We start from the raw sequence: 13,574 nt of genomic DNA on the forward strand, positions 1-13,574 counted from the left end.
GAAGCAGTAGGTAGGAGTGGAGTCGTTCTTGTCATTTGCGTCGGTGTCGGTGTTGCAGTCATTGTCTTCAGTGTTGAAGATGGACTTGGCGACGTATGCTTTAGCCAGACTCGCAATGCCAGAATCAGACTCCTCCTCAGACTCCACCTCTGCCTCCTCAGATGCGGACTCCTCCTCTGAATCCATCTCCTTGCCAACAAACGCACGTGCCTTGCCAGATGAGCTCTTCTTGTGTGATGAAGACTTTGATGAAGACTTGGAAGAAGACTTTGAGTATTTCTTCTTTTTCTTGTCGTCAGAATCATATTCTTTGCTCTTCTTCTTCCTTCTGTTCTCATTGTCCCACTGTGGACACTCAGAAATGAAGTGTCCAGTTTTCTTGCACTTGTGACATGTTTTCTTCTTGTAGTCATGAGCAGAAACTTCATCATTCCTTGAGCTTGATCGTGAAGATTTTCTGAAGCCTTTCTTCTTGGTGAATTTTTGGAACTTCTTCACTAGCATTGCAAGTTCTCTTCCAATGTGTTCAGGATCATCAGAACTGCAGTCAGATTCTTCTTCAGATGAGGAGATAGCTTTTGCCTTCAAAGCACGAGTTCGCCCATAGTTTGGACCGTAGATATCTCTTTTCTCAGAAAGCTGAAACTCATGTGTGTTGAGCCTCTCAAGTATGTCAGACGGATCGAGTGTCTTGAAATCGGAACGTTCTTGAATCATCAGGGCCAGGATGTCAAACGAACTATCAAGTGATCTCAGTAGCGTCTTGACGATTTCATGTTTGGTGATCTCAGTGGCGCCGAGGGCTTGAAGCTCATTTGTGATGTCAGTGAGCCGGTCAAATGTGTGCTGGACATTCTCATTGTCATTTCGCTTGAAGCGGTTGAAGAGGTTGCAAAGAACACTGATTCTTTGATCTCTCTGGGTTGAGATGCCTTCATTGACCTTGGAGAGCCAGTCCCAGACTAGTTTTGATGTCTTCAAGGCACTCACACGGCCATACTGTCCTTTGGTCAGATGACCACAGATGATATTCTTGGCAGTAGAATCCAGTTGAATGAACTTCTTGACATCAGCAGCAGTGACACCTTCTCCAGCCTTGGGAACGCCGTTTTCGACGACATACCATAGGTCGACGTCAATGGCTTCAAGATGCATGCGCATCTTATTCTTCCAGTAGGGATATTCAGTTCCATCGAAGACGGGGCAAACAGCGGAGACTTCGATTATCCCTGCAGTCGACATCGCTAAAACTCCAGGTGGTTAAACCGAATCACACATAACAAGGGAGCACCTTGCTCTGATACCAATTGAAAGTGCGTTATATCGACTAGACGGGGGGTGAATAGGCGATTTTTATGAAAATCTTCAAAACGTGAGAGTTATGAAGACAAACAGTGAAGATTAGGCCTATTACTGTGCAGCAGAAGTTAGATTGCACTAGGCCAGCCATGGTCATGTATTCAATAGAGTGAAAGCGCAATGACAAACAGCTTCAGTGTAATAAGGATCAGGTAGGAAGAAGTTATGAAGCCAAACAGATCGTACATTCATGTTGTGAAGACAAAAGATAAAGCAAGCATGCAATGGCTTCACAATAAATAACTGTAAGTAAAAGGAAGTGAAGATGAAACCAGTGACACGTTGAAGACAATGATTTGTTGGACCAGTTCCAGTTGCTGTGACAATTATACGTCTAGTTGGAGCGGCTAGGTATTTAAACCAAAGGACACACAGTCCCGGACACCCAGTCAAGGACACTTAGTCCAAGACACCCAGTCCTCACCGTTTTCTCCTTGAGCTAAGGTCACACAGACCTCGCGCAATCACTCAGGTAAGTCTTCAAGGTAGACTCTCAAACCTTCACAGACTTCGTTCACTGGCAATCCACAATTTCTCTTGGATGCTCAGAACGCGACACCTAACCGTCTGGAGGATGCACAGTCCTCAAGTGTAATAAGTCTTCAGATCACACAGACAAGAAGACTTAAGTGATGCCCAATTTACTCTGGCTCTGGGTGGTTAGGGCTTTTCTCCTCACTAGGAATTTTTCTTTCAAAGGCTTCGAGGTGGGTTGCTCTCAAACGACAAAAGTCGTGCGCTGAAATCTGAGCAGCCAACAGTTTATGGTTGTGGGGGGTGGACTATTTATAGCCACTTGGCAACCCGACCTGATCTGTCCGAAATGACCCTGGGTCACTAAGGAACTGACACGTGTACCAATGGTCGAATTTTGAACTCACACGGCAACTTTACTTGGGCTACAAGTAAAGCTGACTTGTCTGACTCTGGACAAGATTTTCTCTCAAAGTCTTCGCTTGAAGACATAGGATTTGAATTAGGCATCACTTTAGTCATTCTGACTGATTCTCTTGGACCCCACTTAACAGTACGGTGATTCCTATGACACAACATAAATGAAATAAAACTACGAAGGATCTAAGTCTTCGAGTTCCATAAGCTTCATAGGGAGTCTTCTCATGTCATTGTCTTCAATATGAATATCTTCATAAACCACCATTGTCTTCAATGTCTTCGTACATTTTTAGGGGTCATCTCTGGTAATAAAACCGAATCAATGAGGGACTTCTACCTGTGTTTTCCTGCAATTCTCACAAACACGTTAGTCCCTCAACTAGGTTTGTCGTCAATACTCCAAAACCAACTAGGGGTGGCACTAGATGCACTTACACATGGAGCTGAAGAGTAAAAAAAATCACTCCTTACATAGACCCTCACATATGTAACGAATTAAATGTCTATCCACCATCATTTTAAAAATACGCAATTACACTTTTTTTCATGAAATGCAATGATACATAACTATGGACATGATATCGGCCAAAAGACAAGTGTGCCTCCTAGGTCCTCACCAATGTTGATTCCCAAGCCCACAAACTTGAATTGTAATTTTTTACACTTCTGAGATTGCAAAAATCTTTATGGCTATCAAAGCTAATTTATCGACAAATTGGTGCAAAAGGTGTCGGATAACTAGTCACAAACATAGAGCCGGCTCTAGACCAGTGCAATATTGATAATCAACTAGGGGCCCTCATTAGTTATCCAGTTTGTATGTATTGAAGATATTCGGATATAAAATATTAGAGCAAACAAATACAAAAAGTTATGTGTAACATTATTTTCAACCTAAAAGCTTTTCGCGTAAATTTTGATTTGTGATGTTCAGCCAGTCAAGGTGTGTTGTGCAAGTCACTATTATTTTAGGGGTTGATTTACACACTGATGGAACCAAGAAAAAAAGATGATGCGCAAATTTTCACGCATACCTCTTACCAGTGCTAATGTTTGTTAAGTACAAAGAGAACATTTTCATACAAACGCATCAAAAAAAAAACTAGATCCATTCCATGCGAGTTGAGCTAAATGATGCTAATCCAAGACCAAATGCATGGTATGCACATGTTGTCAGTTGATTGTAGAACCGAGGAGCATGAAAGACATATTTGATCATCGGAGAACTAATAAACAAGCAACACAGCAGTTCATAGACAAAACAGTAATATATATTTTTATATGGTTAAATTTTATATTTATTACGAAGATAATTACCCATGTAATTACTTGCACATAATATAGATATGGATGCATTCTAGAAACCTCATTCACATTTATAGCTTTCTATAATAATATTTAACACATCTGTAATAGACAAAAGGAAACATATGTGTGCAATTCAATTAATCTATGAAGACCTGTAATCCTATATCTTTTCTCTAATCTAGAACAATCTAGTTAAATTACAAAACTGACGGTGTCTCGAAAAAGAGAGCACATCAAGCACTCTATAAGATGTACTTCATCTTTTGTGGATTGGAAATTTCATGACCAATGTTAAAATGATTTAATAGAAATAGTGTGCTTTAATATTTAGAAATAAAATTACACAGTTGGTAACCACAATGAAAACTAAGCGGCAAAATCATACGTGGAGAATATATTTTGTAGTTACAAAGAAGTGCAACAGTTTAGTCTAAATTAATGTTAGGTATTGTAACTCAGCCATGTTCCACTAATTTATTTAACTAGCAATGTAAGCACCGTCGAATTCTTTGTGAGGGAATGAGTAGCAATTTATGGCAGTAAAACTGAACCACTTTTGAGTCTTCTCACATCAGGTGTGTTTCATGTCGTTGATTTTCGTTCTTGGTCGTTAGATCTGGCGTCCGCTCCCGGCTGGCCACGTCTACCAATTCATGGACCAGATGTCCTAAAGGGCAGCTACTCCGAGCCCTCTGATTAATTGAGCCACAACTAGCCCATTTAGTTTCACCACTCTCTGTCGTAGCGTGAGCGACACTGAAAAAATGTTCTATAGAAAAATTGAGAAGAAAAGAAACACAAAAGCGACATCTCTCTCTCGTGATGGCGATTGGAGAACGCCGCTTGGCACCGGCTCCCATGGCTCATCTGCATCCCTCTACGCCGGTTGGAAAGATCCTGCCTCTCTCCATTACCCCTGATCCCTTCGGACCTCGGCCTTGGGAGAGACCTTGTGCGCCGCTTGTGTACTCGTTGTTGCGGAGAGGAGGGGGGGAGGAGGCGGCACGAACAGAACAACCCCCGTGCACCAGGCACGGACAATGTCTTTGGTCACCCCGATGCCTCGCGTGTATGGCATCTCGTCGGCGCCCGCACGACACGCGCGGCGGGTGGGGGGTGGGGGTGTGGGGAGCGGCTGTGCACACCACGGTAGAGTTGTTCGTGCTTCTACCTCTTCTTTTATGATCCTTAGGTTGGGTCCATCACCAATTCCTTGTCCCATTTTATCACTGTGTCCTTATTCTTGAGCTCATCTTTTTGTTCGTCGGAACTGAGGAAGAAATAAGCGTGCAAGCTCGAGTTGTCAATTGAGGGAATTAACAGTGAAGACATAGAGAAAATATTAATCCAACTAATGGAGCAGTTATGAAAGCTGGATATGTATTAAAGTGTCTAATTATGGTTCTTGTTTTCTTTGATTTTGTTCTCGTTGCGAACAGTTGGTGAATTATGTACTCCGATGTATAAAAATATTGTTCAATGAAATAAAGAAGCAATTAAATCTGTTTCAGTGGCCTAAAATGAAATGCAAATGAGAAAAGAAAATTTTACTCTGTTTATTTAGGGGATGGGCTAAGTCCGATTAAAATTTAGTGGAGTAGTATACTCCACTAGCTTACTCGGCCGGATACTTCTCATTTTTGGGGATCGGCTAGAGATGCTCTAGAGCTTCTTCCTTTTTTTGCTGGTGGGAGATGCTCTAAAGCTATTACTGCTTATAAACGTACACACATAACGATATACCTTGATTAGAATCACCACGGAAATAAAATGTTGCCGAACATACAACAGAAATGTTGCATGTGGGAGTTCTCTATTGCCAGGACGTCCCAGGATCGTGACTTATGTCAGATCCGACGGCCAAGGGAGCGGTTGATCCAGTGAAATTATTACCCAACCGGCACCTAGGGCTCGACAGAAGGAAGTGGTAAAAGAAAGATCACAGTATTGCCAGGGTGCCTCTTATTGTTTGTCTCCGTTAAACAATTTGAGCGCTTTCGTCATCCAAATAATTTGGGACCTTTTCCACCATCCGTGCAAAGCATGATGTTCGCATTCTACAGTAGAGGCAGCTTATGCAAGGAAGTACAAAGCCCGCAGTAGTTTATTTTAGCTGAGCAAGGAAATGTTTGTTGTCTTGCTACGTACGTAGGCGTATGGATGTGTCCCGCCTTCTAGAAACTGATGGGATACGCCGGCGATTTGTCCGGGTTGAAGAGCCCAAAGTGCTTCTCGATCTCAGCCGGGCCCTTCTTATCCTCGTTGAACATGGCGAACACGTAGGCCTCGATGGCGCTGGGCCTCTTGGGCGTCCCTTGCCCGACATGTTTGATCAGGTTCTGGTTGTACGTCTGCGCGTTGTCCGTGGTCGCCGCCGTGCCGCCGGCTGAGGGCCACCCGCTCTCCGACACCACCACGTTGACGCCCCCGGCGCCGGCGCTCTCGAGCGCGGAGTAGAACGTGTCGACGAGGGCGTCGAACAGGTTCTGGTACGCGTTGCCGCCGTCCTGCACCACGGTGCCCGGCGACGTGAAGAGAGCGTAGTTGATGTCGATCTGGGCCTGGTTGTCCACGTACGAGAAGTAGGGGTACACGTTGGCGAGCAGCGGGGCGCCGGTGGTGGCCAGGTACTGCACGATGGGACCCATGTAGCCGGCGGAGAAGGTGCCTTGGGAGGGAGGGAACCCGGTGGTCACGCCCTGCGACACCGACGTGGACACCTTGATGCCGCCGAGCCCGGCCGCGGCGAGGGCGGCGTCGAGGTTCTGCATGGCCGGGAGGATGTTCCCCGTGTCGCCGCCCTGGTCGCCCACCTCGTTGCCGGCGGCGATGTACTTGATGGTGAGGCCCTGGTGGGCCTGCACGTTGGTCTGGACCCAGGCGGTGGCGGCGGAGCGGTCGGAGGCGAGGGAGGCGAGGTCCTCGTTGGCCACGTCGATGATGAGGCCGATGTTGGAGCCGCTGAGGGCCTGCAGGGCGTCGGCGTCCGGGAAGTAGATGCGCATGCCGGTGATGCCGTTGGACTGGTAGAGCTGCACGACTTCGCTGGCCGAGGGCAGCCCGTCGCCGTTGACGCCGTAGCACACGCCGATGGACTGCACCTCTGTGTGTTTTCCAATAGTGAAACGCGCAACCGAAGTTAGTACTCTAGCTTGCTCACCGATAGATAATATGAAGGGAAGGGAATTGCCTGCAGGAATGGATGCCAGAAGCACTCCAAGAAGGGCCAACGCCACCGAAAACATGCAGGCACGATGCCCTGCCATCTCCACTAGTACGTCTTCCTGCAACCAAACTCTGCACCAGTAGTGCAGCTAGATCTTCCAAAACTCTGCACCTGGTACGTACGTCGTACGTGCGTGCGGTTTGCATGAAATGAACCAAGCATTCACCCCCTATTTATACGAACAACGCAAGCTAGGATGTAATGTAATTAGGCAGTTTGGCAAGGCACGCGGTCCACCACTGCTAGCCAGCTCCCGTTTTCCAGCGCTGCTGGCACGGTACGTAGACGTTTGCTCTGGCCTAGTACGTGGAATGGAATACGCGCCAAGGTCACGATCTGGTTCGGCACAATACATCGCCCGTAAGCTACGCGCGCGCCGGCGACGGCGAGCTCGTCCACCAATCGCGGCGAGTGCGTACACTGCACTTGGGGGAAACAGCTGTGCCTCGTCGTCCGGGGCGTGGAATTCCAGTGTACGTAGCATGTACGTACATCCTTTTGACTGGACTTAGTTGGCATGTTCTACTGTTGAATGTTGATAGTAATGGTTTTGGAAGCATGGACACCAGTTCCAGTTCCGGCGCGAACCGAAGAAGAACGCTAGTTTGCGCTGTTCGCTCGTCTGTCCGCCCGCTCGTTTGCTGGACGCTGTTTTCTTTTTGTGCTGTTTTTTCTGTTGCCAATGGTCCGCTGTTTTAGAAAAAATCATATCACCAATAAGATTTTTTTTCAACCAATTCCTAACGGTTATGTCATGTACCTATTGTTCAAATTTTAATTGTACTAATTAGAAGCCTAGCAATGCATTTAATGGCTTAAATATAGCAAACAGACCCAAGAAATTGCCAATTTTTTTACATGATACATGTAATGGTGTATGTTGAGTGTGAAAACAATCTCAAGTCCAACTGGCGAAACAGCGGTCGCTTCACATGTAAACTTGCTCATTCCCTCTTGAAACCTAGTTCCTTCCCCAAAGATGATACATGTAATGGTGTATGTTGAGTACAATTTCTAAGTGAAATACATCACGACTTTTTTCTAACTCACTGAGAAATTAAACACAATGCCTACATGACATACCATGACTCCATGCTAAGTTTCATATTTTCCAAACTTCATTTTCACTTAAAAAACAAAAAAAAAGTTTACCTCCATTAAATACCTAGAAATTCATTTAATGCCCCAACAACAGAAAATTAAACCTAACAATTGGCAAAAAATTTAAATGCAACTTCTAGTGGTATACTTACAATATAGGGGAAATGAACCATAGATCTATTCCTAAAACACTAATTCTAACCTGTGGGGGATCCAAGAATTGAACTTAGCCGGGGCGGAACATTTGAGGTATAAATTTTTTGATTGAAAAATGCAAGTACGCTGAACCAAATCTCACAAAATTCAAATATGAAGCAAGATGCACTCGAGAATCAACATAACCAACGATTTAGAACAGCTCAAAATTCTCAACAACTAGGAGATCTAACAACCAAAAAACACAAAATCTAACATGAACGTCATAGAGAACTACTAACATGGACTCCTGTCACTTGAATCATTCATTCCATGGCCCAAAATGCCCAACTCCATGACTAATAGATGCCTACAGCAGGTGAACAAGTTGGCTATCAATATATGTCTTAGAAAAAGTAAGCAAATAGTTTGAAACAATAGATAACAAAAAAAAATTACCCTAAGTTGTAAGTATACGAGGAGGGTTTGGTAGATGGCCTCTACGGTCTCTCAAGCTATGAAAATGTTCTCTAATCTTCCTGTCCTCAATTCCGGCAAATATTTCTCGCTCAACATAGCATACCTTCATATCATTCAACCAATCATCAGATGTCTTATTTCTCAAATTTATCTTTATGATATTCATGGTTGAGAAAACTCTTTCAACAGATGTCGTCACTACTGGCAAAGTCAAATTAAGTTTGATGAGCCGGTAAACCAAAGGAAATTGTAAATGTTCCTTAGTTTCAACCAACTTGAGGGCAAGTTTAGCAATACTGTCACAACCACAAAAAACATGATACCTTTTCATCATATCAATGTATATCTTGAGCTGACCATCCAAATGATATAATTCTTCTGGGTCGAAGTCGACTAAGTACATAGATGCAAGCTCAAGCAGGTTCTCATGATTAAATCTACTAAATGAGTCTCTAGGATCTAGACTAGCAATGCATATCAATAACCTTGTTGAAGTTTCACTGAACCGGTTATTCATCTTAGCTATGTTTCTATCAAGCACCTCATTGAATATTTCAATCTTGTAGTGATGGAAGCAATGAACAATTTTGCAGGAACTCCTTGGGCAACCCATTGCTAGAATATTCTCATCCATACTAAGCATTGGTATCTCCCTTTTAAGACAAAACGAAGTGATACCCTAGAAAACGCCTGCCAATGGTAATCACCATTAGTGGCGGGTCAGAAGGGGTGCCCTTAACTAATAATCAATTACTAGTGGCGAGCGAAAATATGTGCCCATCACTGATCAACATTACATGCAAGCCCATTGAAGCCCGCCTAACACCTTCCAAGTAAAAAACTTAACTTGACCCCTCCCATCCATCTGACCATCTCAATCTCCCCAGCCGCCTCCCTCACTTGTTGCGTCGGCGCCAAGGACGTGTTGGCCACACCTGCCCTCTACGACATGTGTTGTTTTGGCGATAGGCCAGGCCATTTGCTGATTAATCTAGCTCAGTTGCAGGCAGCACCTCGTGGGTGTGTTACTTTGGGTGGCTCCTGGTCGAGGCTAGAATCGACACGCGGGATGTCCTCCTCTGGAAGAAAATCATCGATGCTACCGGTGCTGGACGCCCCCTATGTGTTGTTGTCATTTAGACGGCTAACCATCTGATATTATCCTGCCCCTTTACCGGTTGTTTTTGGGATGTGCCTGATGTTCGTCCTGGACAATGTCAATATCTGGCAGCTCCATATCCTAGATGTCTTAGCCACCGTCGCCCAAGTGACATCTCTTTGCGCAGGTGTGGTTGTGCCGCTGACAACTTTGGAAGCACCAAAACATATTTAACTTTCACGTGGGGAATCTCTCCCCTAGGTGAACTTTTAAAAAAAGTTACTACAACTTGATAAGATCCATACCAACAAAAATGATTCAAATATGATTGTAAAGTGAGAAGCTATCAACATTTTGCTAGGTAGTAGACATAGTTGTGCATCCTTCATGAGTTAAGATCGGTTAAAAAGATTCTCTAAAACCTTCTACAAGAGGACATTCCCTCCTCTCTTGATGAGTCTACTTTCATAATTCGGAAGAGCAAACTATGAATTATCGCTAAAAAATAATCCATAGTTTGACAGCCTGGACAAAAAAAGAGGCTCTCCGACACCCCGTCCCCCTCCCCAGCTACACAACCCATTTGCCCGAGTTGTCTCGCGCCTCCAAACCCAGCCCTGGCCCCTCTATTAAAAGCCAACTAGCGGCTTTCAAACCTTAGCTGCCATCATTTCCCCTGTATCTCCACCCATCAGTGCTGCCACCGCGTCCTGTCTCGTCTGCCGTCGGCATGGAGCACGAGCGTGTGACGTGGTACAAGAAGCTCCCAGCGGAGCAGTTGCGGAGCTCGCCACCGGGAGCACACAGGGGTTTTGCTCTCGTGCGGTAGTGGTGGACCGGCCGCGCCTCAGTCCCTCTAATCAGTGCTCACATCAAACTTAAGTGGATGAAATCTTCAAGCACCATTCTCTTTGAACGTACATACACTACAAAGTCATTAGCCATTGAACAGTACCGATTCAACGTGTTACCAATGGAAAACACATTCAGTTTGTTCATACTAAATGAGAACGGGCGTCTCTTTGATTTAGTTCTGGCAGAGAATCGGTCTGATTGTGAGTTTATTTCATAGTCCAGGGCAGACACCATCAAAATGTACGACGGGCCAAGAGACCAATTCATAGGAGCTGGGAAACAATATTGTGCTCGTCCAGATGATATCATATCAGAATTCAGAAACCGTTATAGTAAGAAATGATATCATAAACGCAGCAGCACACCACCAATCCAGCATGTGAACAGCACACCCACCATCCATAGAAAGAACACACACACAGCAGTTTTCTTAAGTTTCCTCTCTTAGCTAGGGATCAACTCAACTAATAAACTACTAACCAACATTTTCACCGTGCAAGCAAGAGCAGCCTATACAATTCTTCAAGTCGAGGTCTCGTGAACAGGGGCAGGGCGATGCGCTTTAGCTGTCACCCGTACTAAACAGGGTCAGCAGGGCCAGGAACAGATTGATGATGTCAAGGTAGAGGGAGACGGCGGCCCAGACATACTCGTCATAGGTGTAACGCTTGATGATGTTGTCCGTGTCATAGACAATGTAGCCACTGAAGATGAGTGCCGCCAGCGCGCCATAGATCATGTGAGAGAGCTTGCCCAGCGGGAAGAAGATCCGTATATTTAGAGAAGCCATCATCAGTATTGATTGATTGTAGAATAGAGAAGCCTGATAAATGGGCATCATATCTGACCTGAACGAACCCAAAGACGAGCAACATGATGAGAGAAGCAAATAAGAAAGGACCAAGGAAGCTGAAGTCCTTGCCCCTCTTTACAGCCCAGAAGGTGTAAGGAGTGAGGCTCAAGCAACCACCGTTGTAAGAATCACAGCCTCCAAAATGACCTTGCATGTGCACATGCCGGAATATTTTATTTTAGCGGTTTCTTTATTTCATAATATAGAACTCGAAAAATTAGCCACTAATTAAATGAACTAATTGCTTTCTTATCATCTCGTACATCTTCCAAATGCAGAGGCCGAGGGTCATCCTCCTTTTCTAAAAGAATCATCTCGTACATCTCTTCTACCACAGAAATTAACTTCCATGTAAATTTGACCAAACAATTAAGTACGTGCATGCTAAATCTGACAAGCACATCACAAATGCTTAACTCAGACAAGCATATCATAAAAGGTGACCAACAGGTACAACTTAGCCCTCAACACAAACCGGGAAAATGCATCAGCTACAGTCACATGGGTTGCCTAACATTTGCATGGCCATGGCAAATTGGCAGCAACTATCCAATTGCCATACATAGTGACTAACAAGCTTACTGGTCATACACATGTAATGAATTGACACAACGAGAGGGGCATTATATTAGAAGACTCAAGAAGAAGCTAGGATCTGCGGGCAAGAACATAATTCATGGTGGGGGAGACAGTTACCGCTAGTGAAGGCACATGTCATGCCCACAGCGAAGCTGATGGCCACTGTGAAAACGCCGAGCAGCAGCAGGTTGACTGGGTGCTTCTGACGATAGCAGTAAAACGGGCACAGCACTGCATACAACAAATTAACAAGCATTTTAGCAACGGGCACAGCACTGCAATTCGCAAGCCAACCACGTCCCATTCTAGTCTAGTAAAGCAAAATTATTCACTGCAAAAATCTGCAGTTGTAAGTACAACACATCCATAGTGTCATAATTAATCCGAGGTACGCGGTCGATCCACCGAGGAACAAGCAATCACAAGACAATGACGACACCGAGATTTGTTAACGAGGTTCGGCGAACTCGCCTACTCCCGGGGCAATGACTGTGGGCGCTCCTCCCCGAGATACCGCAACACCGGCCACCCAGGCGCCGCCACAAGCCGCCAGCACCCCCTTGCGAGCCTGTCGCTATCTAGTCGTCATGGGTTACAACATGGGGTGCCTCCTCATATATAAGAGGCCAAGGATACAACGTGTCCGACTCCGACACTACAAGTATTCGACCACACTACAACACCAAGTCCAAGCGTAACCCAACTAGTACAAAATATTCGTCACAAAAACACAACAAACTCCACCTTGGCGAATATTCTCCACCACCTTGAATTTGTCCATGCGTCAAACTTCCATGTACTCCGGACTTGTGTTGTCTTCTTCGGAGCTTACTAAGAGCTACTCGACAGTCTACCCCAGACCCGCCGCCGCCGTGAGACCCCGCTGCTACTCCTGCAACTCCAGTCTCCGTGACTCCACCTGCAATAGTGCTCCCTTGCAGCTTGTAAAGATGTGAAGCCGTCCTCCCTCCAATCATCACGGTCACCTCATCTTTCATGATTCTCATGGTCTTCCTATCCCGATCACAACGGAATACCATACCACCATCATGAAGAACACCGAGCGAAATTAGATTCCTCCTTAGCCCCGGCACATGCCTGACTCCCCGAAGCATCCGCTCAACTCCGTCAAACATCTTGATTTTGATGTCACCTACTCCAGCAACACGATAACCTGTGCCATCGCCCACATAGGCTAAACCAAACTCACCAGACTTGTACGAAGAGAACCACTCCCTGTTGGGTGTCGCATGAAAAGAGCAAGCCGAATTCAACATCCACGCTTCACCTTTGGTTGACCGCCTGTCTGATACTATGAGGACATCACTACTGTTGTCTGAGTCATCACCATGAGTTGCCTTATTAGCACTTGCCCCACCATTGAGTTCTGGACGGTCCTTTCTCATATGTCCCCACTGCTTACACTTGTGACACCGTATATTCCTTTTCTTTTTCTTGTTCTTCCCAGCCTCATATCCCTTCCGCCACTGCTCACCCTTGACTAGCAAACCTTCACCATGAGAGACTTCCACTGCGTTCTTCTTTCTCATATCATAAGATAGCAATGCCGCAGTAATATCCTCATTCTTGACGGTCACCTTGCCGTGCGTCAACGTAGTGATCAAATGGTCATAGGATGATGGCAATGAACAAAGAAGCAGAATTGCCCTATCCTTGTCGTCAAC

At 45.2% G+C, this 13,574-nt stretch overlaps 2 protein-coding genes and 1 pseudogene across 2 annotated transcripts; all 3 read right to left on the reverse strand.

Moving 5' to 3' along the window:
- Nucleotides 1–5,486: 5,486 nt before the first annotated feature.
- LOC125547210 (glucan endo-1,3-beta-glucosidase, acidic isoform-like) lies at nucleotides 5,487–6,833 on the reverse strand. The gene is made up of 2 exons (XM_087514042.1): nucleotides 6,752–6,833; nucleotides 5,487–6,664 (listed from the first exon to the last, which is right to left on the reverse strand). The coding sequence occupies exons 1-2, from the start codon at nucleotides 6,825–6,827 to the stop codon at nucleotides 5,736–5,738; spliced, it is 1,005 nt and encodes a 334-aa protein (XP_087370168.1). The 5' UTR covers nucleotides 6,828–6,833; the 3' UTR covers nucleotides 5,487–5,735.
- Nucleotides 6,834–8,483: 1,650 nt separating this feature from the next.
- On the reverse strand, nucleotides 8,484–9,020 carry LOC147981693 (uncharacterized). The gene has a single exon (XM_087516054.1). It carries the CDS (start codon nucleotides 9,018–9,020, stop codon nucleotides 8,484–8,486), a length of 537 nt encoding a protein of 178 aa, XP_087372180.1.
- A 1,969-nt stretch (nucleotides 9,021–10,989) lies between these two features.
- LOC125547211 (protein LIFEGUARD 2-like) overlaps nucleotides 10,990–13,574 on the reverse strand; it is a 36,778-nt pseudogene continuing 34,193 nt past the window's right edge.

Source organism: Triticum urartu, chromosome 3A (genome assembly GCF_056163025.1).
Source record: "Triticum urartu cultivar PI428250 chromosome 3A, HENAU_Tu73, whole genome shotgun sequence".
NCBI lineage: Eukaryota > Viridiplantae > Streptophyta > Magnoliopsida > Poales > Poaceae > Triticum > Triticum urartu.

What these genes read in the sequence shown, in the direction of transcription:
- LOC125547210 (XM_087514042.1), bottom strand. Translation starts at nt 6,827, where the DNA reads ATGGCAGGGCATCGTGCCTGCATGTTTTCGGTGGCGTTGGCCCTTCTT. An exon ending in TCTGGCATCCATTCCTGCAG is followed by an intron (nt 6,665 to 6,751) that starts GCAATTCCCTTC and finishes GAAAACACACAG; the next exon opens with AGGTGCAGTCCATCGGCGTG.
- LOC147981693 (XM_087516054.1), bottom strand. Translation starts at nt 9,020, where the DNA reads ATGAATAACCGGTTCAGTGAAACTTCAACAAGGTTATTGATATGCATT.